General features: G+C 51.4%; 1 protein-coding gene across 3 annotated transcripts in view; it reads left to right on the top strand.

Moving 5' to 3' along the window:
• Positions 1 to 27,043, top strand: part of PPP2R2C (protein phosphatase 2 regulatory subunit Bgamma) — a 134,052-nt gene that overhangs the window by 10,747 nt on the left and 96,262 nt on the right. The window contains exon 1 of one of the 3 annotated variants that reach the window (XM_077874856.1): positions 26,233 to 26,341. The exons of the other annotated variants lie outside the window; for them this stretch is intronic. Coding sequence (XP_077730982.1) covers positions 26,248 to 26,341 — 94 coding nt within the window. The 5' untranslated portion in view covers positions 26,233 to 26,247. Of the gene's footprint in view, positions 1 to 26,232; positions 26,342 to 27,043 lie in introns of those variants that run through there. 3 annotated transcript variants of the gene reach the window in all.

The raw sequence follows: 27,043 nt of genomic DNA, 5'->3' as shown, positions 1-27,043 counted from the left end.
CAAGTGCCGCCACCCTCCATGACAGAACGAGCACTAATGCCTTCCCATCTGATTCTCATCCATCTTGGCAAGGTCCCCATTTGTCTCAAAAATGCTCTTTTCTGGTTGCTGGGTTTGAAGCAGGATCCCAAGTCCCGCACCTGCTTGGGGCTGTTCTGTCTCTTAGGTCTTTCCTGTTTGAGGCCAGTCCTCTATCCCATTTTCAGACTACTGACTGCAGAAGACATTTGTTATTCTTTTGGAAAGATTACAGTTTTGCCCAGAGTGTCCCCAACCTGTGTCTGGCTCCCAGTTGCCTGATGGGTCTAGATGGCTGATGAGTGGTTGCCTGGATCCTGGGAGTCAGCCCCTGGGGTGTGCCCCTCTCTCCTTCCAGGGACCTCCTCACCCTTTATCAGCTGGGAGACCCTGGGCAGGTTGCTCAGGGGGTGCATGCATCTTTACCAAGACCTAGCCAGGTGGCAGATTCATGAACAAGAGCAGTGGTTTCTGTTGGAAGCCCTTGAATTTTGAGATTTGTTATATAGCGGTAGATAACTGAACTAGTTATGGATTCTCACTTTGAATTCCCAGTTGTGCCTAGTTCCTGATCCTTGTGAGGCCCCTTGTCCAACTGCTATGCTGTCCTTGATTCTGTAGCTCTTCCAGAACCTTCCAGGAACTTCCTTCTTGTGTATGTCAGCCTGTGTCAATTTCTGTTACTTACGACTAAAGAATCTTCATTCCCAGTCCCAACCAGGAGAGTGACTCAGCTCAGATCATAAGACAGGACTGGAACCCAGACTGAAACACAGGACCTAGAATCCTACCCCATGAGACCAGTAGATACATATATTGGACATATCTGCTTCCTCTTACATGGCTCAGCACCTGCCACTGGCCAGATGCTAGGTGAGCACATGTTTGAGTGACCAAGTGAACAAATGCCACACCTGCCCCTGGCCAAATTCCCTGAGCATAAATAGTCTTCTTTTTGCAAAGGTCAGGTTTGTACAGATTTCAGTTCCCACAGTTCCAGTTAAATCACGCCAGACCCACAGCCACGTGGATCAAACTTGAGCTACCATGGCAAGGTAACCATGAGGACTGCCTAGAGTACAAACTTTGCTACTACTTTCTCAGTGTACAGATCGCTAAATAAATGACAGATGTGCACTGGGGACTGTGACCAAGTCACTTCTTTCTGTGTCTGTCGTTGGTTGGCCACCACACACCTGTTAGTTCACACACAAACAGCAAAGCACGTGGTAGTGCTACCTCCTTGTCTCCCCATGATAAACTCATGTGACGCTTTACAAAAATGAAAAATCAAGAAGAGGGAGTTGGTCAACAAAGATGATGTTCAACAAGGGAGTGAAAGGTGATTCCCTGGAGGGGAAATGTGAGCGGAATGTGAGCAGAATTACAGAGGAAATTGCCGATCCTGGGGATGTTGAAGCTGTTGCCTGGTGAGACTCTCGCTTACAGCTGCTAAATACGGGGCCACTGAGTACAAGAGAACTCACGGACTCTAGATGTTTCATGATGTTAGAAGTGCACGGAGTAAAATCTTGGAAGCTGACCTGAGCTTGGGAGGACGGGTCTCTGGGCACAGACAAGGTGCCAGCAGTCATACAGTCAGCAGGAGCAGCACCGTCCCAACTACTCTCCTTGCATTTGTTTTTACAAAGAAATAAAAACACTTGAATTATCAATGTTTCTAATGTTTTAAATTGCTGTACTAAATAAATATTGGTTTGGGGGCACGTGGGTAGCTCAGTGGTTGAGTGTCTGATTTTGGATCAGGTCGTGATCCCAGGATCCTGGGATACAGTCCTGCTTTGGGCTCCCCATAGGGAGCCTGCTTCTCCCTCTGCCTGTGTCTCTGCCTCTCTCTGTGTCTCTCAGGAATAAATACAATCTTAAAAAGATTATTGGTTTTACTATTTACTATTTTATTTTATTGGTTTTACTATTTAATTTTATACTTATATATAAGTTTGTATATACACTTATAGGCATCAATAAGAGAGTTTTTAAAGACTTAAAACTTTTTTTTTTTTTTTTAAGTCACAGAACTTAAATTTAACTTGGGACACCTGAGTGGCTTGGTTGAGCATCTAACTCTTAGTTTCAGCTTAGGCCGTGATCTCAGTGTTGTGTGAGTTTGAGCCCAGTGCCGGGCTTCATACTCAGCACAGAGTCTGCTGAAGATTCTCTCTCTCCCTCTACCTCTCCCTCGTGCTCGTGTGCACACACTCTCTCCTCCCACCAAATAAATAAGTTAATAAATAAAATCTTAAAAAAGTAATTTCCAGATTGGTTATTAAGATCCCTTTGAATAATTTGGGCGTACACAGTCATTTTTTTGGTTCCCCAAACTGAGAGCTCCCTGTGCTCATTCCAAATTGCAGTATCTAATACTGCATGGCCCTTCCACAGTGTTCTAAACCCTGGCTGGAGGATTACAGTCAATATCCTCCTTATTGAAGGCAGCAGCTCAAGAATATTAAATAATGCAAATTCCTCACTGTGGGAATGGCCAGGCAGCCCATGGATCACTGTGAGAGGGACACACGCCTTCCCTCCACTGTGCTCATTGCGCAGACCTCCAGCCAGCCTGTCTGTTTTGGAACCATCCATCATGGAATGAACTGGCTGAAGGAGTCAGAGGCTGACAATAGTGGCTGCTACACCAGCTTTCAATGTGAAAGGTGATAAAAACAACCCTGAATATTTTATAGCCTCAAGGAGAGGTAAGGCTCTTTATTGAAGCTGTGAAAATATAATCCATCATCATAATGTGTCCCATATCATCAGACTGCGGGAGCCAAGTTTCGTGTATGTTAAGATGCTCAGTGCAAGAAGATTTTAATTTTATTTCCTATTTATTTTCTCATTACAGAAATTTTTGAAAATGCAGGGAGTAGAATAAAGGGGGGGGGTAGGGTAATAACATCCTGATGTCGCTGGCCCCAGAAACATTGTTCCAGTTTTGTTATATTTCCTACTTACCACTCCCCTATAGATGGTCGGAAATACAGTTTGTATCTTTTAAAATAGTTAACATGCTGAAACATTTCCGCATATTATCATAATGCCCAAGTAAATAATTTTTAATGGCTGCATAATAGTCCACCACGTAGATATAATTTTTCACTCAATAGCTAGGTATGGATTCCTTCATCAGACTGGGGTATTTGCCTGCAGTGGGTGTGTGTAGGGGGTGAGGTCGGGGTGTGGGAAAGAGGAATAAGGTGCAACCCTTCCCTGGAGAAGGTCTGGAAGCAGGGAGGCATACACAGATGGTCATGATACAGTGTGATGGGGGCTGGGAGGCAGTGGGGCCCCATAGCTGAGACCCCGTTGAAGCGTGGGGGCAGGGCAGAGAGGCTGAGTCTGGAGCAGATGAGCAGCCCATCAGAGTGGGAGAGAAGGTATTGTCAGAGGTCTTTGGGAGTTTGGAGAGTAAAGTGGGGAGGGGGATGAAGATCAGAGTGGGGTGTGAGAATCTCAAGGAGAGGTGGGAAAGACCTCCTGCCAGTGAGGCTGCTGGGGTGGGCCATGGTGGAGGTGGAGGTGAGTGTTGCAGGAAGGGGAAATTGGCTGGGAGGGTTGGTGGTGTGCCCTGGTAGAGGGAAGACGGTTGAGCCTCCTCTCGTGGTCTGGTCAATGCAAGAGTGCTCCGGAGGCTGGGAGCGCAGATCACCATGGGTCGAGGGTGGACAGACCTCCCCACTCCTGGACACTGGCATCCCAACTCCGGGTGTTTTAAAGTAAGGTGTGATGAGCATCCTTGTGAATGTATATTTTCCCATATTTCAGGATATTCTTGTCTCTGGCTATCTGGGAATGCAATTTCTTGGTGAAAGGATTGGAGAGCTTTTAAGGGCTTGAATGAAAGATTTGAATATCATGTTGTCTACTAAAATAAAAATAAAATTTAGCAAAGATTTTTGTTTGGGTGATCTTTAAAAGAGTAAGTCCATGTGTATATGCACCTCTGGCACAAACTGTAGATTACAGCCAACCCATCAGTCTCCATCTCTCCTGCTTGAGGGAAAAAAAAGAATTGATTTCAGCTGTGGTGCATGGTGACTTATGGCTGTTTCGTTGTCTCTTGATATGTGTCTGATGGTGATGGACTTTGGCTGTTTGGGGAGGACTCATGCTCTGTATCTGCATCTTCAACTCTCTTAGCTGTGTGGGAGAAGGACCGTGGTGGCGGCAGTCAGGGTGACAGGTGATGCTACCATTTGTTGACTGCTACAGTGTCATGTGCCATTGGAACTTTATACCTACCCTGGGGGGTGGTAGGAGGGACTCCTTTCTGTATATCAGGAAACAGAGCCCTGTAAAGGTCAGGTTGCATGCCTGAAGTCACACAGTGGGTGTTTCGGTTACTATTACTACTTGACAAACCACTCTAAGTCTTAGTGACTTAAGGTGACAACCATTTTATTATGTCTTCTAGATTCTGTGGGTCAGGAATTTGGGCAGGGCTTGGCTGGACAAATTGGCTCTGCATGACATGTGTTGAGCCCCCCTTTTAAGCTGGTGGGTGGGCGGGTGTGCAGGATCTGAGAGGGTTTCACTCATATGTTCAGGTGTGGTGGGGACGGCTGGGAGGCAGGGCTCCCCTGGGACAGTCGACATGGCCTCTCTAGCATGGTGGCTTCAGGGTAGATGGACTCCTTAGGGGGCAGCTGGCTTTCCCAGATCAGGGTTAGGAAACAGGTGGAAAATCTGACTTCCTGGGTGTGGCTTGAGTTCAGTTGAGTCACCGGCTTTCCCAGGTTCAAGGGGAGGCAGACTCTGCCCTCGGATGTGGGCAAGGCCAAGTCCACCGTGGAAGAGCAGATGGGATGGGAGACCGTGCTGTGGCCCTCGTTGGGAAGCCGTCTGCTGCAGACGCCGGCCAGGCCAAGCTCTGCGCTGGGCTTTGTCTGACCTTCCTGCTGCTGCATCTCCAGAGAGCGACCTTCTCCCTTGCCGTCCTGGCTGGACAGCGGAAGTAGAGGCCTCTTCCTCTGTATCATTTCCCTGACCAGAAGTACAAAAAGCATCCTGTACTTTTTGCCAGTTTAAATACAGAGCTCATGGTGATGTGGATGAAATTGAGGCCATTATACTAAGTGAAATAAGGCAGACAGGGAGAGACAAATATCATATGATCTCACTCATATGTGGAATCTACAAAGGCCAAAGTCACAGAGATGGGGATGGTGAGTGCCAGGAGCTGGGAGTGGGGGAAATGGGGAGATATTGGCCAAAGGGTACAAGCTTCCAGTTGCAAGATGAAGAAGCTCTGGGATCTAATGGACAGCATGGTGTGATTATAGTTAATAGCACTGTCTTCTGTATTTGCAAGTTGCTAAGAAAGTAGGTCTTAGATATCACAAAAGAGAAATGGTAATCATGTGACATGGTGGAGATGTTAGCTGATGCTATGGTGTAATCATCTTGCAGCATTTAAGCCACTCAAATCAGCAAGTTGAACTCACACACCTGAAACTTATACGATGTATGTAATTATATCTCAGTAAAGCTGGACACAAATATAGAAAACAAGAGGTGAATAAAAGCTTTCTTTAGGAGGTAGATTATGTTTCCTACAGATCTGCCGCTCTGTGTGTGCACCAGGCAAAAGTTATGAACACGGCTGAGGACTGGATTGGGTGCAGCAGAAGTCACCCCTGCCCCTCCCCCTCTGCAGGTGCGCCGTGTGGTGCCCACATCAGGGAAGGTTGGCTTTGGGTGGAGCGGTGCTTTCTTTCTTGCCAGGGCCCCTGCAGTGGGGGAGGACCGCAGAAGAGAAACAGGTGAGCTGGCTGGTTTTTCTGCTTGGCTTGACTCTAAGGACACACTGACCTCCCAGATCATCTTATTTGCTCAGCCTCATGGAAGCAGTTTTATTGGAAACCATTATGGCCTGATGGCTTGGTCCCAGACACAGTGTCCATGGCATCTGCCCACTGCGCGATGGACACCATGCTCTGAATGAACGTGGGGAAGGGGACGGAAGCTGCCCTGCCATTGAGTGGGAGCACATGTGGGCCTGCTGCGTGGGGCGGGTGGTGTCCTGGCATCATCTCCAAGGCAGATGCTGTCATTATGAGCTCAGGGAGATGAAGCGACCAGAGTCTCACTGCTAGGACTCTCTTTAGCCTGTCTGGCTCCCTGCTCTACCAGGCTGCACTTTTGCTGGAGAGAGGAACACTTTTGGGTCTTGTTCCCAATGTAGGGTGAGGCTTAGAATCTCTGAGTCCCAGGCAATGACCTTTCCCCTCCAGACCCTTCTCTGGAGCAGGGGAGCATTGAGAGGCTCCGCTGGGTCCCTGGCCTCAGAGTAAGTGTAGGGGAGTGTTTCCCTTCCTCCAAGTATCAGTGAAGGTAATGAAAAGAATCTGTCCACCAGGGCGCATGTAGGTTATGGGACAGGGGGTGCCTTGGGCTCGGCTGACATGAATGGGCTTAGCCTGCCCCTTCCGGACCAGCCTGAGGCTCTAGCAGCCTGTTGATATTCATACCTTTAATTAAACAAAACAAAACACAAAAATCCAGCTATTTTGAGGTATTTTGTACCTATTTTGAGGTACAATCACTGCAATTCGCCCATGTAAAGTGTACAACTCGGGGCACCTGGGTGACTCAGTTGGTTAAGCATCTGCCTGTGCCTGGATGACATACAGAGGTACCCCTCCTGCCAACCAGTGCCTTACCTTTTTTTTTTTTTTTTTTTTTTTTTTTTTGCATCTAGAAGTGGGAGTGATTCTCCCTATTTCACAGCTGAGGAAACAGAGCGGCCAGGGAGATAGGACCCCACACAAACCCTGCCCAACCAGGAGGAGGGGGAGCTGGGGTGGGCTGGTGCTGATTCTGGATTCTGCAGGCACTTGCATTGACTTCTGACTCCACTCTTTCCTGTCTTAGGGCCTGCCCTGTGCTTTGTCCCTGGTGCTTTGACACCTGCCACCCAGGAGGGCACCAGCAGGGACCCCAGTCACCCCTGGGCTAGCCTTCCTTTGCATTCACTGCCCTGCATGCAGTTGATGTGCCCCTGCCTCTCATAGTGCCCTTGTACCTTCATCTCTAGATCAGGGCCAAGAAGAAGGTCTTTTTGGGGTCTCTTCGAGGCTGGACTGAGGTAAAGCTTTGGGTGTGCCTGATACTCAGAAAGGTCCCATCAAAGGCTCCTCTTCCACCAAACAGTGGAACTGAATGTGGAGGGAGCCATCAAACTCCCCCCATGAGCTTGTAGGCATCTCAGGGAAAGATGCTGAGGGGTAGCTTTGAAAGCCTTGACCCTTGACTCTGACCCACCCCAATCCCAGCCCTGCCCTTTAACTGGCTGAAGGGCATCCTGCACTGTGGCCATGAGGAGCAGGGCCCAGGGAAGGGAGCAACCTGTCCAAGCAGTGGGCAGTCAGGCCTGCTGTGGTGGCAACGTGGCCAGCCCAGCCCCGACGGCTCCTGCAGTGCCTGTGGTGTTCCTGGGAGGATCCTGATCTGTGCTGAGCCAGAGGGTGAATGTATCTTCAGGATTGTGCTGAGCTGGGACAGCTAGCGGGACAGAGCTGGCCCGAAGGACCCACACAGGCTTTGTGTGAAGGACTCCATAGATGACTTTGCTTCTAGGTGGCTCCCTGAGTCCCAGACTTGGAAGTGTTCAGGAGGCCCCTTGGTCAACCCTGTGAACCCTATGTGAACCCCACGTGTACCCCATTGGCTCTTCCCTGTGGGTGACCCAATTTAAAAAACCCCAAACTGGGACACTTGGCCAGCTACCTGTGTGTCCATATGGGGACAGTGGTACAGCAGGTGATAAATTGGAGCAGTGGCTGAAAACCTGGAGGTCGAGGTTCGCTGATAGCTATATCTTTGCAAGGGGCCATGTGACAAGATGATGGGTAATGATGATGGTCTTGGGGAACCCGTGGAGATGCAGGCTATCCTGGTGACTGCATGACCCTGGGGAAGCCACAAGGCCTCCCCGGGCCTCAGTTCCCTTGTTTGTGAAATGAAGGCTATCTTGAGGGCACAAATGCCCGTTGTGTTTTCTGCAGAAGGCAGCATGAAGCCATGAGGCCCAGGTCCCAGGAGCAGGGTCCCACTACAGGAGGTGGTGGTGAGGGGTGGGCAGGGGATGGGAAGCGAGGCAGATCCACTGTACCCTGACAGGCTCAATTCCAGTTTTCACACATTCGGGGTCTGAGAGGGATGTTTAAAGTCATTCTGGGGCAGCCCCGGTGGCTCAATGGTTTCGCGCCGCCTGCAGCCCAGGGTGCGATCCTGGAGTCGCTGGATCGAATCTCGTGTCGGGCTCCCTGCATGGAACCTGCCTGTGTCTCTGCCTCTCTCTGTCTCTGTGTCGCTCATGAATAAATAAATAAAATCTTAAAAAAAAAATAAAGTCATTCTGAAGGGACAGACGGCCCCCAGGCCAGCAGGAGGTGGCTGGACCCATTTATGTGTAAGGAAAGCACAAGCAGAGTGGGACCCAGCCCTCTGGTCTCCTGTCCATGCTGTTGGGAGGCTGTGACCCCCAGCCCTGCTCTTGGGAGGGGTCCTCCATACCCTCCCTACTCTGGGCACTCCAGGGGTGGTGAGAAGGTGTTCTGATTTGTCCAGGATAAGTTGTGACTTAAGGTGCCAGGCCTGGGGTGGGGGTGGGGGTGAGTGAGAAGAGCAAGTCTTGCTGGTGTTAGAGCTTACACTACACCCCATCCTCCCAGCTGAGCCCAGCCCTGCATACCGAATTCTCTCCCTGTCAGGGAATACAGAGTACACCCAGGAGCATTGAGGGTGGGGGTTTCCTCTCTGCCCCTGCCTCCCTGACCACCCCCAAACTAGGCCCCAGGGGACAGCTGGGATGGCAGGGAGGTGGCTGAGAACTAATTATGCTTCGGCCTTGTAAACAGGCAGCTATAAAAACCTATCAGCAGTGCAGCACCTTCTCCATAAAACAGGCTCCGCTGGATTTATAACCTGAGGCCCTCATCCAGGGCTGCTCTCCGAGGAGGAGCAAAGCAGCCATCTCTGCTCTGAAGGCTGGTGCCATCAGTTGTAGAGAGCACAAAAAAACAGGGGCCGGGAGAGAGGGCATGTCCAGTGTTCATGTGTTAGATGAACTTTGTCCCGATAGAGAAGAAACTGGATTTAGTTGGGGGGTGCATGGGATGTTTGGGGGAGGAAAGAGGCAGAAGGGGAGGAAGGCTTACCTTGCTGGGAAAGAGACTCATGTGTTTGAATTTACGTGAGGTGTGAATCCTTGGCCTGCAGTTTATGGAGCATGTGCTGTGTGTCAGCTGCTTTGCTGGGAGTGGGGAATATGGCCATCGATGTGATAGATAAGGTCTGTGTTCTGAGGAGTCCCCAGAACAGTCTGGATGGACAGGGAGTCAGGGCCGGGATGGTAGCAGGGAGGAGCCGAGGGGCTGGGCTTCCCAGAGGAGTTCCTGGGTGATGGGAAGTCATTCCTGGGTGATGGGAAGTCAGAGAGGGCTTCCTGGAAGAAGTGCTTTCATTCAGTATGTATTTTTTGAGGCCTGCTACATGCAGGCATTGAGATTGGTTTGGGAGAGACAGGGTCCTGAGCGAGTTCTAGGACCTAAGGAGGAAAAGGAGAGGTTAAGATGGTTTCAGAGGGTGAGCAGGGAGTGGGTGGCACAGAAGGGGAAGAAGGCCTGGCTCAGGACTTCTTGTGGGTGTGGGATTGTCATCACCTCCAATTGTCAGGCAAGGAAATGGAGGTGGGGGCTTCACAGCTCCTCTGTGGGTGGGCTGGGATTTGAATCCAGGCCTGCAGATGCCAAACTCAGCCCCCCTGTGGTGTGCACAGACCTCCCTGCACCCCTGGGGTTCTGGGGTGGGCACCGTGTCCAGGATGGCCCACAGCCTTCCTTCATTGTTGGCCAGGACGCTGTGAGCAGGCGCTGCGGGGCCGGAATCCCCCAAGCTGACCCACTGTGCAGATCATCTGGCTTTTTCCTTCAAGCACTTGGCAAACTTCAAGAGTACGGCTGAGCCGCAGCTTGATTTTTCTCTGACCCAGATGAAGAACTGGGTAGCCATTCACCCACTAATGGACCCTGTGTTCAGGTTAAGACGGAGGATGGCAGGTGAAGGAAGCCCTTTTTCATGGAATAGATGCTGGAGACTGGCCAGAGGCACCAACCATGGTCCTTGTCCTCAAAACCATCTGCACTTGGTCCCCCCTTGCCTCCTGCCCCCCAACAGATGAGAAAACCGAGGCTCAGAGAGGTCAGGCTCCCTTCCCAGGGTTGCACAGACAGCAGGGAGGGTGGACTTGGGATTCAACCCAGCCTTCCTGACTCCAAAGTGTATGCCATTCTCACCACTCCCAGCATCTCCCGGAGCTAATTTTGCTGCTGCCTGAGACTCCACCCCCAAAGCTATCTAGGACACGCAGCATGAGTGAGCGAGAATTAGGAGGGAATCCTACAAAAACAGGGTGTGGTGGCTCTCCCAGCAGATTGGGATCTGCCTCTTTTCAGGGCTTTCTGCCCCTACCTCCCAGCCCCATTCCTGCACCCAGGACTTGCTGTTTCCTTGGCAGTCATAGCTCACCAACATTTGCCTCTGGTGAAAGAAGAGAAGATTCTGGCCCCACAGAGCAGGGAGACTGGGTGCAGCCCAGGTGGCCTGGCATCCTGAGACTTAGAGATTTGCTTCCCTGCTGAATATATATATGAGTCTCCTGTCTGTTGTGCAAAGCATCCTCCTGTTTATGGGGATGAGTATCCTGACACGAGAGTCCCTCGGCCACAGAGCCCAGGGTTGGGGCCCGTGAGAAGGCACGGGGCAGTTGGATGGCTGGGGGCCGCAGGGTCCTTGCGTCTGGACTGCTCCGTATTTTCCTTTATCCCAAATACATGTTTCGTGGACTTTTATTAGCAGTTGCTTTTACAATCATTAAAAAAAAAAGAGTCAAACTCATTTTATTATTAAAAATTAAAGTCACATATTGATATGGTAAAAAAAAAATGCTGGGAGCACACTGAGGCATAATATGAAAACACAGTTCTTTCTGAATTGGCCCATCACTGTGCTTTGTGTTTGTGTTTCATGGCAGGGACGGAGCACCTCCAAGGAAAGCCGTCACCTGTAGACAGACTAGGTTGTGTCGTTTTATTCTGTTCCCTGTTTTTCAGGATGCTGCGAACACCCATGCCATGTATTTTGATTCACATAGCCAAGTCTGTGGTGCCTGCTTTCCCATTCCTCACCAGAGCTGGGCTTTATGGCTTTCTACCCTTTGCAAAGCCTTTCCTTCAGAAACTATCTTGGGGCTGCCTCTGTGCTGCCTGCCACCCAGGAGGAAAGCCGCTGAGCCCAGTGCGCCAAGGCCCTGCCCACAGGTGCACTGTCTACACCTGGCTAGTCCCACATGCACGCTCTTGGGGGATGGAGATTGGCTCCTTGGTGATTAGGGCTGACTGTGGGGCTTCAAAGGGGGCTCTCTGTGGGAAGTGCCATCAGCAGGGACATTTCCGTTGCCTGCTGGGGTCAGCACTGCCCCCCAACCCCCGTTAACCAGGACCTCATTTAGCCTGATGCAGGCGCCTTACTGCAGCATGTCCCTTGGGGGGCCTCTCCCGAGGGTCAGGTTGGGTCCAGAGCTTGATCCTTCATCCAGCCACGGCTTGGACCTGGGGAAGGTGGGTCGACCTGGGCAAGGCATGGCTGGGGGGCCCCAGAGCAGGCTGTGAACAAGCATCAGGGGATCTGGGCCTAAGTCCTGCCCTGCTACCCTCTCCGTGTGACCTCACAAGCCCTCCATGTTCCCATCAGCAAAGTAGGGGCAACAGTTCTCAAAGTTCAAGGGTGGCTTCGAGAACTGTGTGGCGCAGAGAAAGTGCCCGGTACGTGTTTGTGGCCAGTGCCGTTCTCGCTTGCCAGGTGCTCTCCTTCTCACTTGCCAGTTGCAGGCTGGTGCGCCCCCGTAGGGAATGCACGGGGACCTCCACCCCCACTCTCCCTGCCCCTAGCAGGAGCTCAAAATCCTTTGATTGTGCGAACCAAAGAACTCTTCCATTGGTATTTTAGGATTATTGGGCCAGCAGGATCCCGCTGCAGGGGGAGGGCAACAGTGATTTCTGAGCTGCAGGTGCTTCTGTACCTGCTCTTACCTGAGGCACTTTAGACCGTGCAGGCTCAGAGTCAGAGCTTGTCCAGGTCATGCTGGGATGACAGACCCTGGATCTGACTCCAAAGGGACACGGATGGATGTTGTTTTAGATGCTGTGGGCTATTTCCTTGTTTACTTGCCAAGGAAGTGGTCTTGCTGCCTCCCCCGCCACCCCCTTGCTGGCAGGGAATAAAGGTTAAATCTGTCCCCGGGCTCTCCTCACCTCTGCTGCCTGAGTGAGGGGGTGGGCGGCATGAGGCTGAGCCCGGGCCTCCAGAAATTTCCATGGCGTCCGCCTCCCTCCATTCCCTCCATCACATTTATCCTGAGCACTTCCTCCGCAGGGAAGACAGCAGCCTGTTACGGGGTTATTTCAAGGGGATCCCCATGGAAACGGAGAGTGGGAGGCTCCCTCGGCACTTGTGTGTTGGGTGTTGGGAGTTGCCGCGGGCCGGCTGAAGGCTGTAAGGCCTCTGCCAGGCCTGTCCTCCGCTTCTGGTGGGACTCAGGCTGGGAGGCCGGGCCCTGGGGAGGCTGGCTCCCCTCCATGCTCTCCCTGCCTCCCAAGCCCCCAGGTTGGCTCCACAGGGACCTCCAGAGCTGGTCCTCCCCGTGCTCTTTGCTTCAGCAGGTGGAGACTATAGCAGCAGCCTCCCCAGGTTCTCTGGGTGCCGCCTCAGCACTTTGAGCCTGTTAACCAGCTGCTGCCTGGATCAGACCATCGCTCATCCCTCGCCCCTCCATCCAGCAGGCTTACATTTTACCAGAAGAACCCTTTGCTCCATGAAAATGCTCATGTGGGGGATCCCTGGGTGGCTCGGCGGTTTAGCGCCTGCCTTCAGCCCAGGGCGTGATCCTGGAGACCCAGATCAAGTCCCACGTCCGGCTCCCTGCGTGGAGCCTGCTTCTCCCTCTGCCTGTGTCTCTGCCTCTTTCATAAATGGATAAAATCGGGATCCCTGGGTGGCGCAGCGGTTTGGCGCCTGCCTTTGGCCCAGGGCGCGATCCTGGAGACCCAGGATCGAATCCCACATCAGGCTCCCGGTGCATGGAGCCTGCTTCTCCCTCTGCCTGTGTCTCTGCCTCTCTCTCTCTCTCTCTCTGTGACTATCATAAATAAATAAAAATTAAAAAAAAAATAAATGGATAAAATCTTAAAAAAAAAAAGTGCTCATGTGGATTGCATAGCCCCCCACCCCCACCCCGCCACCTCCCTTTTCTCATCTGATCCATGGGGATACAGGCACCTGCTCTGATTGCCTCACAGATGACTAATGGGGAGCAAGCTCCTGGAGGTGGGGGGCGACCTGCAGAGGTGTCCTCAGGGTGATGAGACTCATCAGGTCTCGAAAGCCCCTGTGTGTGCTCAGCGCACTTGAGCGTGCTGCGGGCTTTCCTGCTTGTGCCCTGTTTGCTGATGCTTCCACCAGTCCGGGGAGGCAGTTGACATTCATTTCCATTTTACAGATGAGGAGATTGAGGCTCGAGGAGGCACCGTGATCTGTGCCCACGTCTGGAAGAGACAGAGCTGGAGCTCAAGCCCAGGTCTGATCCAACTCTGGTGCTCCAGGCAGTGCCCAGCTGCAGGTGCTACAGGCACACCTCTGAGTTCTAGAGTCTCGGGATAATAACTGATATTTTGGGGGCACTTCCTATGGATCAGGTACTGTGTGAGCTCTTTGTCTTAATCTTCAACATGACCCCATAGGGTAGGTTGTCATTGCCATTGTCACTGGCTTTTTGAAGGTGAGGAAACTGTGCCCAGAGTCCCTCAGCCAGGAGATGCCAGCTCTCAGGGCCAGGGCGTGGTCCTTGGACAGCACCCAGATAAGTCCCCTCGGGTGGACTTGAGGCCATGTTGCCACTCAGGGGCAGCGGATCTTCGAGTTCTGGGACATATGAGGGCCGAGGCTGGGAGGTCCTTCCGATTCCCTTGGAGTACCAGGTTGGCGTGAGAATGTTTGGTGCGAGCAGGAACCTTGGTGCCCCAGAAAGTCCTCTTGAACCTTGCATTCGTGAAGGTTACACATTTAGAGCTCCATTTTTCTTGCAATTTTTTTTACTTTTATTTTTTAACATCTTATTTTTTTATTCATGAGAGACACAGAGAGAGGCAGAGACACAGGCAGAGGGAGAAGCAGGCTCCATGCAGGAAGCCCGATGTGGGACTTGATCCCTGGACCCCAGGATCACGACCTGAGCTGAAGGCAGACGCTCAACTCCTGAGCCACCCAGGAGCCTCTCTTGCAATTTTAACTTTACAATCTCTCTAGCCTATTTATGAAGCAATGCCTTTGTGTAAGATGAGAGCAGCCACCTCGCTTGTTCTTTGGATGCTTGGGTAACAGATGAAGAAACTGAATTCTCTCTGACAGTCTGTCCTTCTGCAAACTTAGTTAATTAGCTTCCCCCAAATTGGTTCCAGTTGGATTAATTAAATGCACAGTTGCTGATGCAGATGTGCAAATGATCCCAGCATGTCTTGTCTTACCTGGGCAGTGAATGCGAGAATCTGGAACATTCTTAGCTGGTACACAGAGGTGACCAGGACTCACCTTGAAAAGGCTCAGGAGGAGGTTTTTGATGCTGCCAGGCCATGGATGGAAAGGTGCCCTGCAGAAATGATCCCTGGACGTTTCTCTGATCTATGTGGGACCATTGTAATATGTCACTGTAAAAACTGCTGAGTGTAGGACCATCTGCCCAGCTAGTCATCGCTCAGAAACATGGGGACATTGCGCGTCTGTGCAACTTTCCATGTGCAGCTTCCTTATGTTCAAAGAAATTTAGAAACTAAGTCCCTCCACCCTTAGTAGCCTGGAAGTACAGAATCCCTGTCTCTGAAGCAGTGGGGCAGGGAGAGGCAGAGAGAAGGAATGTGGTAACTTTGAGACCCTTGGGGGATATTGCCCCTGAGACAATCCTTGAGAGTATGCAATTCCCAGTACTCCTGGCTCCGGGAAAGTTATGTGACCTCCTGCAGCCTCAGTCTTCTCATCTGTAAAATGGGAGAAGTAGCAATGAGGCTCTGCTGTTGTTGAGAAGAGTGAGAAAGAATATGGGTGTGGACAATGGCTGTCACAGTGACTGACATGCCTCCTGCCTCCTCCGGCCACCCTGGCCTCTGCAGACACACACCTCCTGGACTAAGTGTCAGGGCCTAGGTCTTATTTCTCAGTCTGGTTTCTGTACCTGGGGAGACTACCTCTAGTCTGCATTGAGCGCTTGGTAGTCATCTGTACTTCCATCTTTGTCCATGATTTGGTTCTGGACTATAGTTTTCCTGATCTGTCAATTCTTTTCTCGATCATGGGCAAAGGGCTGCAGGCAGCCCGAATCTGTGACTGGGCTGGTGGCTTATGCTGCTGTTGTGCTGGGCTGGCTCGACACTGGCCTCATCATGCTGCTTGCAAGCCTGCGTGGGCCGAACGAGGCAGCCAGATAAGATGCACCCAGGAGCCATCTGTTCCCAGCCCTTGGACCAGATGGTCTGCAAGGACACCCGGGGGTGGAGTGGGGAGGGAATACATTTACTGAGCACCCAGCGCCTTCCGGAGCCTCTCTATAGCCCTATAAGCCCAGCATTGCCATTGTGATTAGACAGACCAGGAACGGGAGGCCCAGAGTGGTTGAGTCTCTGGTGAAGTTCACACAGTCAGGAAGTGGTGGGGTGAGATTTGAACCCAGGGCTTCCTGATTCTTAGCTTATGTCCTTTCTACCAGGCTGCTGAGGTTCACCATCATGTAGCTGAATACTGCTGCAGTACTTATGGGAAACATCCATAAATAGGGAGTGATTCATGTAGAAGTAAGCCAGCTCCTCTGACGGTGCCTGACGACCCCCAGGTCCCAGGGCGTCGTTGGGCTTTTGCACACCAGTTTGGACTGCTTCCTGCAGCAGTGTTGGACAGCCAGGATGGAAGGTTTGGGGTGGAGGGCACCCCATGTGTGTCATGAGATACCCATTGCCTATAAAAACCTTTCTAATAAAATCACTGGAAGATGGAGAAGCCAGAGTCACTTCTGAGAAATGATGCTAACAGTATTAGGGTTGATTAGGCTGGTGTGTGTGCAAAATTAGTCCTGCCAGGTGGCTGCTGGGCTGTCTTACCAGGTCCTTACCAGAGCAAGGGAGAGGGAAGGGGCTTCATCTCTTCTGGAACTTTAAAAAACTGGGGCCACGGGAGGGCTCTATTTTCCATGATGCTAAGGAGACAGGATTTCCCCAAAGTGTGGGAATGGGTGGTGGACGGTGAGGAGCCTGCAGGGAGGCAGTCAAGCACACTAATTCAGGACATGTGCTTTAGAGCCCAGCAGACTCAAGGTCAGGTCCTCTGTGTGGCCCTGGGCAAGTCATGCAAGTTCTCTGAGGCTCAATTTCCACAGCTGCGATAGGGAAAATATAGGTGTCTTTCTTCAGTGAATTCTGAGGACCCAGAACTCATTATGGAGAACACTGGAGTCAGCCTTGCAGCTATTCCATGCATTCAAAGCCTGATTCCTCTTATTGGCTGTGTGGCCCAGAGTTAGTTACTTAACCACTCTGTGCCTAGTTTCATCTGTAAAACAGGGATGACAGGGATGATAAAAGGGGACTCAATCCTGCTCTAGGATTATTGGAAGCTTAAATGATTTAATCCATAAAGAAACTTTGTGAGTCCCTGAGACACAGAAAGTGCTGTTTGTCTTGGTGGCTTTGATTACCACCATGGTCAGCATCATTATCACCATGTCGCCCAACCCCTTGGCACCAGGCCGTTTGTGGTGTGCAATGAGGCCTGTTGCCACCTGAAACTAAACTGAACTGAATGGTCAGCAGAGCATCATGATCATGGCTTGGCGGCCCCAGGGGCTGAAGCAGGTGGCTGAGGGCACTTTTTGCTTCCCCATGTGAGTTTTGGAGTGTCCAAGTAGGTTGGTCCTGAGCCCAGACCTCTGCCCACTCGCCCACCTTCCTGCCAAGAGCAAGCAGGAGCTGATCCTCCCCCTCCTGGGCAGGAGAATCATCTGCAGCCCCTGGCTGGGAGGGACATGGGCCTTCTGCTGGTGTGGCAGATGGCGGGGAGTAGCAGCCCAGGTGCTGGGAATGGACGCTGGACATGGCATGCTGGACAGTCTGGTGGCTTCCTTGCCCTGGGGCTGCCCAAGCCGCTGGCATTTTCATTGCATGCTACGACACCACATGTCACAGCTTTCTGAATCACATCAGAATATGACAGCCCGAGATCAGCAGCTCAAGGAACAGGATGAATCGGGGAGTGAGGTGGTCATCTTGGCCAACTGGCTTCTCCTACCAGCAGTCCATGTTTGACTCAGATGGGCTCTGGGCTGGGTCTCACCCAGGTGGCCAGGTGTGAGATGTGGGTGGGGGGTGGGGGAGGTGGGCGGAGCTACTGCCCAGCAGGTGTTTAGTTGCCACAGCAGGGTGGCCGGAGGAGGGTCTGTGATCCTGAGCTGCCCATGAAGACACAAGACACGGGATCTGGGTCCTTGCGCAGAGACACATGGTGCCTGGGGGAGCCATCGGCTCATGTGTGTGAGGGCCATTCCCTCTACTTGTACAACACTACCCCTTTATTACTTACTCAGTTGACCTCCGAGGTCCCTCTGCTTCTCACGGGGATGGCCAGTAGGGCAGCAGAGGCCCAGGCTGAGGAACAGAGGTCTAGGTGAGGGCGAAGAGCCTGGACATAGGTGTACCGACTGGTAACCCTGTTGCAGGGGGTGATGCCGAGGCCGATAGCCTGGAGGGCTCTCAGGAGGAGGTCACAGCTGAACACAGGCAGGGCAGAAGCCAAGCGTGCATGGGGAGACTGCAGTCCACCCAGTAAGGCAGAACTGTAGAACAGGGTGGGAATCGGGGGCTGTGGGTCGTGGAGGCCCGTGGGACAGGCTGAGGATGCTGGATTTTCCTGGCAGCTGGTGGGGGTGGCAAAGGCATTGAGCTGAGGAGGGAGAGACCAGAGCTGTATTGGGAAGGCCACTGTGGCATCAGTGAGGGAGGAGATTGGGGGAGGGGCCGTGGCTTATGTTGTCAGGCCTCTGCCATGCCCCCTCAGAGCCCTGTACCTATTTTGTGCATGAGGTCCACCAAAGTGCTTTCTTTTACAAGAGCCTGCAGCTGGGTCTCCATCAGGCTGCTGGAGCTCCCCTTGTCCGTGCCCTGGGGTGGGGCTCAAGGATCCTGGGCATCTGTGTCCTCTGAGGGCCAGCAGTGACTAGCAGGTGCCATGGTACAAATACCCTGGCCCCTTGCTCCTGATCGGGACACCATGCGGGGTGACCTACACTGTCCCCAGAGTTCCCTTCAGGTTTGAGCCAGGGTGTCCTCCTTAAGCCTTTTCTTGGCCTCACTGCCCTCTTGGTCTCCTTTCCTGCCCTGGTCCCATTCTCTGCACTCTTCCTGGTTTTTCCTGGGAACATGCACCAATCATTTCTGCTCAGAACCTGCCTCAGAGTCCACGTCTGGACCCAGCCTAATACAGGGCAGCAAAGAAGCTGAGGTCCTCATGCAAAAAGATGTTCAGGGGAAATACAATGAGACAGGACCCAGGCAGTGGCTGTCAGCTCAGCCAGGAGGCTCGAAGGCAAAGGCGGATGGGGAAGGAGGTGCTGAGGCCTGAGCGGAACGGGAAGCTGAAGTCAGCACCATGGACAGCACAGGGATGGGTGGGGTGGGGTGGGAGTGGACACCTGGGTTCTTTACCTTGTGTCTCCCCATTGGCTGGGCCTCGAGGACCACAATGGAGTCTTTAAAAATTGGGCATTTCACCTCCAGCCTCTTTGGCCACTGCTGAAAACCAGGCCATCCTCTGATCAGTGCCATTGTGCTGAGGGGCTTGGGCCTCCCTTAAAAAATTGCTAGTCTGCTCCCTCCACACCCACCCTGCAAATCCTTGGCCCCAGGGGACAGAATCTGGTAGGACTTTGGATTTCCCAGTTTCTGCTTTCCTGTGCATAGGATTGGAATTCTGCCTTGAGCTTGCTGAGACATGGGACGGATTGTTGTTCACTGGTATGAAGGTAGATAGATACACTTTCCTGAGGACTTCCCAGAAAATGAATTGGTGAAGCCTTTGTTCACTGGTCCATCTATCCACCCATCTAGTGTGGATGGTTTTCCCTTTGTTGACCCCATGCTGGGCACTGAGGACCTAGAGATGGCTCTGTCTCCAAGGTCATGCTTTGGGGAAGTAGTTGTGGATGGGAGGAGACAGTTGGACAAAGAGACAACTACGGTGTGTGTCATTTTGATGAGTTCTGGGAGGGAAGATGCCACAGGAACTGTGAAACCTCTATGTGCTAATGGAGGGATGGGGAACATGGCTCATTCTTTGAGCTGGTCTTAAGAGATTAGCAGAGTTTTCCAGGCAGTGAAGTGAAAGCAGAGGGCAGGCTGGGTGGCTGCGTTGGCCCCTGAAGAATGTGAAATAGCACGATGTGCATGAAGAATGGTAAATAGCTGCGTGTGGGTTAAGCTTAAGCTGGCTACGCTGGGGCTGGAAGTGTGGATTTGGTTAGCAAGGACTCCTGGGCATGTGCCAGTGCATTTGGACTTGACCCTGAAGGGATAGCCATCCAACAAAGATATTTAAGCTGGAGTGTGGTGGAGTCACATTTTCAATGTAGAAATATCTCTCTGGGTCTGGAGGGAACAGGAGATGAGGCGAGCGAGTCTGGTGGGAAGAGGGCAATGGGGAGACTTGCAGACTTTCCAGGGGAATGGAGAAGGCTGGTCCCAGTGTCTGGCTGTGAGGCTGTGACCAGAAGCACCCGCCAGCCCAAATTGTGCCTCCTTAATTGAGAAGAAAGAGAGATACTTTTCATCTCTGCTCTTCTGGGATGGAAGTGAACTATTTTGAACCATGCCAAAGTTAGATTTCTGATGGTCTTTGTAATCTGTGTCTCATTTAGAGCACTAGAAACTGGAAAGGCAGCATAGAACGTCTTGCTGTAAATCAGTGCACATCACAAGCTATAGAGCAAGTCATCTCTGCATGAGTGCACACCCTGCATTTATAACAAATCTAATTCTTTATCTTTCTGGGCTTCAGACTGGAGTAATTAGTAATTTCTGCTGATGCTGAGAAACCAGCGCCTATGCAGGGTTAATGGAAAGAAAGTTTATTTGAACTGCTTCTGCTGTTGAATGGACGTCGCTGTGAGCTCTTCTGCCTGGTTGTAGAGGGGAAACATCTCATTTATTTCATTCTTGCCTTTTCCATAAATAGGTGTGGCAATAATAGTAACAAACATGATTTCCTGAGTTCTTCCCACATCCCTAGCACTGCTGAGAGATTCAGAATGAAAGGATCCTCTGTCCAGATGTCTTCTGCCTTCTGTGTTCTGAGGTCCTGGGATTGATCTCAGGCTTTTCCTGGGAACATGCTGTAATCACTTCTGCGTGTTCCCACCCCAATCTGGTCCTCGCATTGATCTTGTGTTTGCTCTGTGCCCATGCTATGTCGGGTTTCTACCCCGTAAACCACTGTGGGTCAGGGACCACTTCTGCACTGTGCATGTTATTATTAGCTTAATATTTTTCTTTAAAAACCGGCCCTCTACCATCAATGGAAAACCAGCAAATCAGGCCAAAAGTGAAAAGTGAAAAGTAAAGATAAGTGTGGGTGTCTCCGCATGAGCAGGATGTATAGATTGCCGCCGAGAAACCTTTCAATCACACATTGACCCCAGGCTGGTGGGCAGAATGAGGTCAGGGCAGAGCACTGGAAATCTATGTAGCCTTGAATCAGAATACTACCAAATGCAGTAACAATCCTCTAAACATCTGGCACAGTTAAATGTGCTGGGTGGGTGGGTGGCTCAGGGTCCTGGAATCAAGCTCCATGTCAGGCACCCCACTCAGCAAGGAGCCTGCTTCTCCCTCTCCCTCTGCCCCTTCGCCTACTCATGCATGTGCTCTCTCTCTTTCTTTCTCTCTGTCTCTCAAATAAATAAATAAAATCTAAAAAAACATGTTAAATTCCTAATAAATATTGGAGCAATTATATAATTTGCTCTTGCAAAACAAGGTGAAGGTTGTTTGATGTACAGGCGGAGACAAGTCCCCGTACAGAAGAGAGACCTGCCCACCAAACCCTTCCAGACTGAGCCAAGAGGAAGGAGCAAGCCTATTGGCACAGTTTCCCGTGCGGTCTCCCTTGGCGTCTTGCTGTGCTGAGCTCTGAGAGGTTTTTGTGTTCAGCTGCTTCCACCGGCTGGCACAAAACATTCTCCCACCAAGAAAAATCGTGCCTGGGCCAATCCAACTTTCCTGTTACCCTGACATCATTCTCCTGTTTGCGAATCACACGTGAGCCACTGGGCTTTGCAACCCAACTGACTTGTGGGATGGTAAGCTGTGTTGTCAAGCATGCGCTGGGGACGCCGTAGTGGGGCTGGGACCAGGACTGTTCATCCAGCACCTATGATGACAAAGGGCAGGAAGGAGAGGTTTTCTGTGCTCTTATTTGCCTTCCAGAAGACCTGATAAAGCTGTAGTTAAGCCAACAGCAGTGCTTCTTGGGGCTTGGTCCAGACTGAGAGGAGGGGAACTAGCTCAAACATTTATATCCCCTCCCTCACCAGGGTCCATAGTTGTTATGTGAGAAAATCTGCTTAAGGAGTCAGGAATCGGCAGCTCACTCACGCAGGGCAGTGGGGAGGAGGATGGTGCTTGATCGAGGCCCAGGGGTGTTGTGAGGATTCCATGAACTATGGTATGGAGGGACAGACAGCAGAGGTGGCTGTGGCATTGCAGTGCCATTGAGGTTGCAAAGATACGCTCCTGCAGCTGAACTCCACTGCCTGTCATTTCTGCAGGAAGCTACTGTGCGTGTCTTTGTGCACCAAGTTCCTACGCCTGTTTCTGAGACCTTCCAAGTACATTTCAGTGAACACAGGAGACAGATGGCAAGAGACACAGCTCTCTCTACCCTCCCTCTTTGCCTCATTGGAGGCAAAGCCTCAGCTTTGAAGATGGGACCCTCTCAGGTTTATAATGACAGAGTCCTGGGTGAAAGGACATTGATAAGAGCTCCATTCCTGGCTTCTCTGGCTGTGGTCAAGCCAAGTTCCTCTCTGGGATCTCATTCTCCATCTTTAAAAGGAAGGGGTTGGGATGCCTGGGTGGTTTAGTGGTTGCATCTGCCTTTAGTTCAGAGCATGATCCCGGGGTCCTAGGATCAAGTCCTGCATTGGGCTCCCTACAGGGAGCCTGCTTCTCCCTCTGCCTGTGTCTGCCTCTGTGTCTCTCATGAATAAATAAACAAAAATCTTTTTAAAAAATAAAAAATAAATAAAAGGAAAGGGTTGTACCAGATGGCTACAAGACCTTTCCAGCCCTCATGTCTCAGATTCCCCTGTTGCCAGCAGGTCAGATGATGGCTTAAGCCAGAAGTGTGATTTCCCTTTGAGCAACTCCAGTTATGTCTCCTGATGGCCATGTTCACCTAGCACTCTACCAACGTTTTTGAGGAAATGGAGCAAGAGGCTTGTCCTTTACTTTGGTGACCATTAAACCTGCATGTCCAAAGAAGCCAGGGAGGTTGGGCACACCTAAAGAGACACAGCATGTGTATGATGCTGGGAGTGGCATGGGGACACTCCATGCAGGCATCAGGGAGTGGTGTGGGGAGTGTGCTGTGCTGGCAAGCGTAGCCATGGTGGACTCGAGGGTGGCCAGCTTGTACAATTTCTGAGAAGAAATCAGAAATTCAGGTTTGCATGTCAAATCTGGCAAATTTCCAAATGTTCATTGAGAGGCTTTCAGACATTATTTGGGCCAAAGCACATGTGCGGGTCAGGGTTCCAGGGGACAGCTTGGGCATTTGAGATCTCTACATTATAGTCCACATCAGGAGCTGGTAAACTATGTCCCACAGACCAAATTTGGACTGCCATTTGTTTTTGTAAATAAAGTTTGGGTGGAGTGTAGCGATTGTCAGACAGTGAGGCCTGCAATGCCTAAAATGTTTCCTCTCTGGTCCTTTACAGAAAAAGAGTGCCAACCCCTGAGGGGGTCATTGTGGGGCAGGGAAAACATTCTGGATTTGGAACCAGAATGACCTGAGTACAAAGCCTGGCTTGGAGAATTCCAGCTTTAAAACGACAGGGTAAAGACAGTATTTCCACCCCCCTTTTGTTTCCTCTGGAAGTTATCCTGAAGCAACAAGTAGAACAATGGAGATTTCATTGTGACATCTGGGACCCCATGTGTGGGGAAGGTTAGCAAGGGTCAGAAGTGGGTGCAGGAAGCCTCCAGAGGGAGAGAAGATGCTCGGGGCTGCAAGCTCAGATGGAGCAGGGAAGCCGAATTCTCCACACCGTGGAGCAGCAGAAATGATGCCTTCCTGGCATGGAGCCCTCCCAGTCTAGTTTTATACAAAGGAAAACAGGGAAGTGTGGGTTGAACACGGTCTCAAGTGGACTTACCACATTTTCCAGAAGCTTTCTCTGGGGAGGCAGGGTGGGGGAAAAAGAGGTTCTGTGTGGGGTGCATGCTTGTGGCCTCTGACCTTTGCCTGGAAAACAGTAAAGGCTGATAGAGCTGCCCAGTATCATGAGAACTGTCTCACTTTTGGGGCTGGATCTTGTATGAATGTGTGGCTTGAGAAGAACCCACCTCATGCAAAGATGAGTCATAGTCACTAAGAACCAGCACAGACTCCATACAAAATTACTCTGAAAAACCAGGAAAGTAAGAGATGAAGAATGTCCACGAGGAAGAAGTTGCCACAAAGCTGAGGACAATTTCAGCTGTGCAGAATGTCTTGGAAGGAGAGGCACATGAGGTGGCCACACCTGTAAAATGGAAGTGCGATGTTGGGGTGCAAGAACTCAGGAGATGTGGCAACATGGTAGGGCCCTGTGAAGCAGATGGACCGAAAAATAGACCCTTCCGAGAGGGCAAGTCCACCATGGAGTTACCCCAGCCGGAAATACAGAGACACACTGGGAGATGCAGCAGGCGGGACTGGGAAAAGCCAGACAGGTGCATATACATCAAGGAGGAGAAAGGCAGGTGACACAGGAGACAGAGAGGATCCAACATACACTTAACGGGTCCATGAATGTGGGAATGGAAAGGATTAAGTAAACCAGAATTTCAAGGAAACTTTCTAAACATGAGAAGGTTTGAAATTGTGGATCAAAAGGAAGTGTAGTGAGTGAGTAAGAGGAAAGACACACTGGGGAGAATTACAGTGAAGATGAGGTACCATTTTTGTCCATCATAGAGCTGAGGATCTGATGGCTGATCATGCAGGTGCCAGTGAGAGTGTAGGGGAGGCAGGAATGAGGGAATGATCTCAGTGCTGGACTCAGAAAGCCCACTTCTGACCACTGCTTTCTAAAGACACTCCAATGAGTGAGGACTGACACTGATCCATGGATGCATCGTACAGTTGCTGGCAACACCAAAGGGTAGGGGTATATAGCCATCATTAGGGGACTGGCCAGGCAAATTATCCCAGAGTCTGGTGATGCTCCACGATGGAAAGTATGAGGCAGCCGTAGGCACCCTGATGTGGGCTGATGTCTAAGATGTTTTAGGTGAAATGGGCAAGGTGCAGAGTAGTGGGCAATCTGGGATACCATGGATTAGGAAAGTGAGACATGTTGTCATTGCTTTCTATATGATATTTCTGGCCGGATGATAGCTTGAAACTTAACAGAGATCGCCACAAAGCAGGAGAGCAGGTGAGGAGGGAGAAGCATGTGAGGGAGGCTCGTTGTCACTGTTGGCTTTGTTGTACATTTGCATGATCAGAGCTTAGAAATGTTATGACCAGAAGTCCTAGAGTCTGCAGAGTCCAAATGCTGGCTGGGCCACCTACCATCTGCGTGGCCTCTGTGGGTCTCAGATGTGTACAGTGGAGTTAAGGGTAGTACCTGCCTGCTGTGGTCCAAAATGCATATGTGGGATCCTAACCCCTAAGAGGGTGGTATTAGGAGGTGAGGCCTTTGGGAAGGTGATGAGGTCATGTGGGCAGAGCCTTCATGTTAGGAATACTGTCTCAGAAAGAGACCCCAGAGAGCTAGCTTGTCTCTTCCACCATGTGGACTCATAGTAAAAGACAGCTGAGGATGTGGGTGCTCAGCGCAGACCAAATCTGCTGGTGCCTTGGCCTTGGACTTCCCCTTCCCAGACTCTAGAGTGTGAGAAATAATTGTTGTTCATAAGCCACCCAGTCTATGGTATTTTGTTGTAGCAGCTGGAGTGGCTGGGTATTACCATGTAAGGTTGTTGAGGATTAACTGACGTAATTCAAGTGCAATGACTAGGCAAACCATAAGAAGTACGGGAAAATTAGCGCTACGATTACTGTGTCCGTGACTGAACAAGTAGGGCCTGGATTCGGAGCCCATGTGCCTCTCAGCCCAGCATTGGATCAGCCACAGCCAGAAAGGAAGAGGTCTGGTGCTGGGTGCCCAGCAGGGACAACCTGTCCATCCTGGGCGACACGGGGAGGCTTCTCAGGGCTCGCCATCCTGCTGGGTCACAACGAGTAGATGGGGAAATGAGACCGTCCCCTTTCATAACCCCTCAGATGTGCCAAGCTCTTTAGGTCTCACAACGCCAGCACCAGGCAGAGGTCAGATGGAGATGCAGAGATGCGCGTGCACTGCCATCAGAAGCAAAGATGAGAGCAAGCTCCTGGGAGGGGATTTGCTAACGTCGAGACATGGGAAAGCTACCCCCACCTCTGGTCCAGCTCTCCCCTTCCCTGGGGTATTGGGACAGAAAAACTCTTCAGCTCTGCCCAACGAGAACCATTCACCGATCTTCTCAAATCCAAAAGCTCCAAAAAGATTTTTTTGTAACTTGTTTGGCAGCAAAACCTGACTTAAATTGATGTCTCAAGTTGATTTCTAGTCTCTGTTTATCCCTTCAGTGTGAATTTTCGTATGTTTTGCTACGGAAATAGAAACGTGTTTCAGCATGGGGCACTGGCCCAGATCGGAGCTCCTGGCGGGGTGTGTAGTCTGTGGAAGGCAGGGCTGGGACCTCCTCTGACTTACGCTCACTCACTGCCACCCACCCCTTCCAGTTGCTGGAGCACGGCTCCGAGTGGGCAAGCATGGAAAGGGAGCTGGAGACCAGGTTGAGGGCGTGGATGGAGGGGAGAGCCGAGAGCAGATGGCTGGAGAAGTGTCAGTGGGAGCTGGCCGAGCCTCACCCTGAGACCACACAGCTGGAAAGTGTCCGAGGTAGGCTTCAGATCTTGAGAATCCAGGCTCTAAGGGATGGCTTTCCCAGAAGCTGACACCCTTGTCCCCCACACCTGAGACAAGACAGGTGTGCAAGCGATTAAGGAAGTACTCCCAGGGGTAACTAGCAGGGCTGTGGGGGAGCAGGGCGGGGCAGGGCAGGGTATGATTTCAGGTGAAAGAAGCTTCTGGTGATCCTAGTGCCTTGTCATCACCCGGGGTAAGGCAGCCATCACTCCTATGGGCCTGGGGCTGGGGAAAGTCATCACCACTCCCAGGCCCTCCTTGCTCTCTTTGGGTATGGGAAGGCAGCTCCAGGAGCTGGAGGGCATCTTTCCAAGAGAGTTCTAGGTGCAGATGGGCAGAAGCTAGCACACAGAGAAACCAGGGTGGGGGAGCTTGGAAACGGGAAACAGGGAATGGATGGAAGACAGTGTCCTCTGTGCAGGCTTGGCGCTCAGTCCCCTTGGGGATACAGACTGGGGAGGGCGAAGTGGTCTCACCTCTGGGTCTTCCAGGGTTCTGGCGGCCGGCTGTTCTCTCTGCCCCGCCCTCCTCTCTGCGGAGGCCCCTGGAAGTCCTGTGGCCTTGCCTTATTTTCTCCCAGGAAATGAGCCTCACTTCATCACATTCTGAAGTGGCCCAATTACTCACGAGAGCCAATTATTAAGCTTTTAGTCTTGTGAGCTGGTCACTATCTTG

This window comes from Canis aureus, chromosome 2 (genome assembly GCF_053574225.1).
Source record: "Canis aureus isolate CA01 chromosome 2, VMU_Caureus_v.1.0, whole genome shotgun sequence".
NCBI classification, from domain to species: Eukaryota; Metazoa; Chordata; class Mammalia; order Carnivora; family Canidae; genus Canis; species Canis aureus.
The sequence above is the reverse complement of the archived record's forward strand: the minus strand, read 5'-3'. Positions and strand labels throughout refer to the sequence as shown.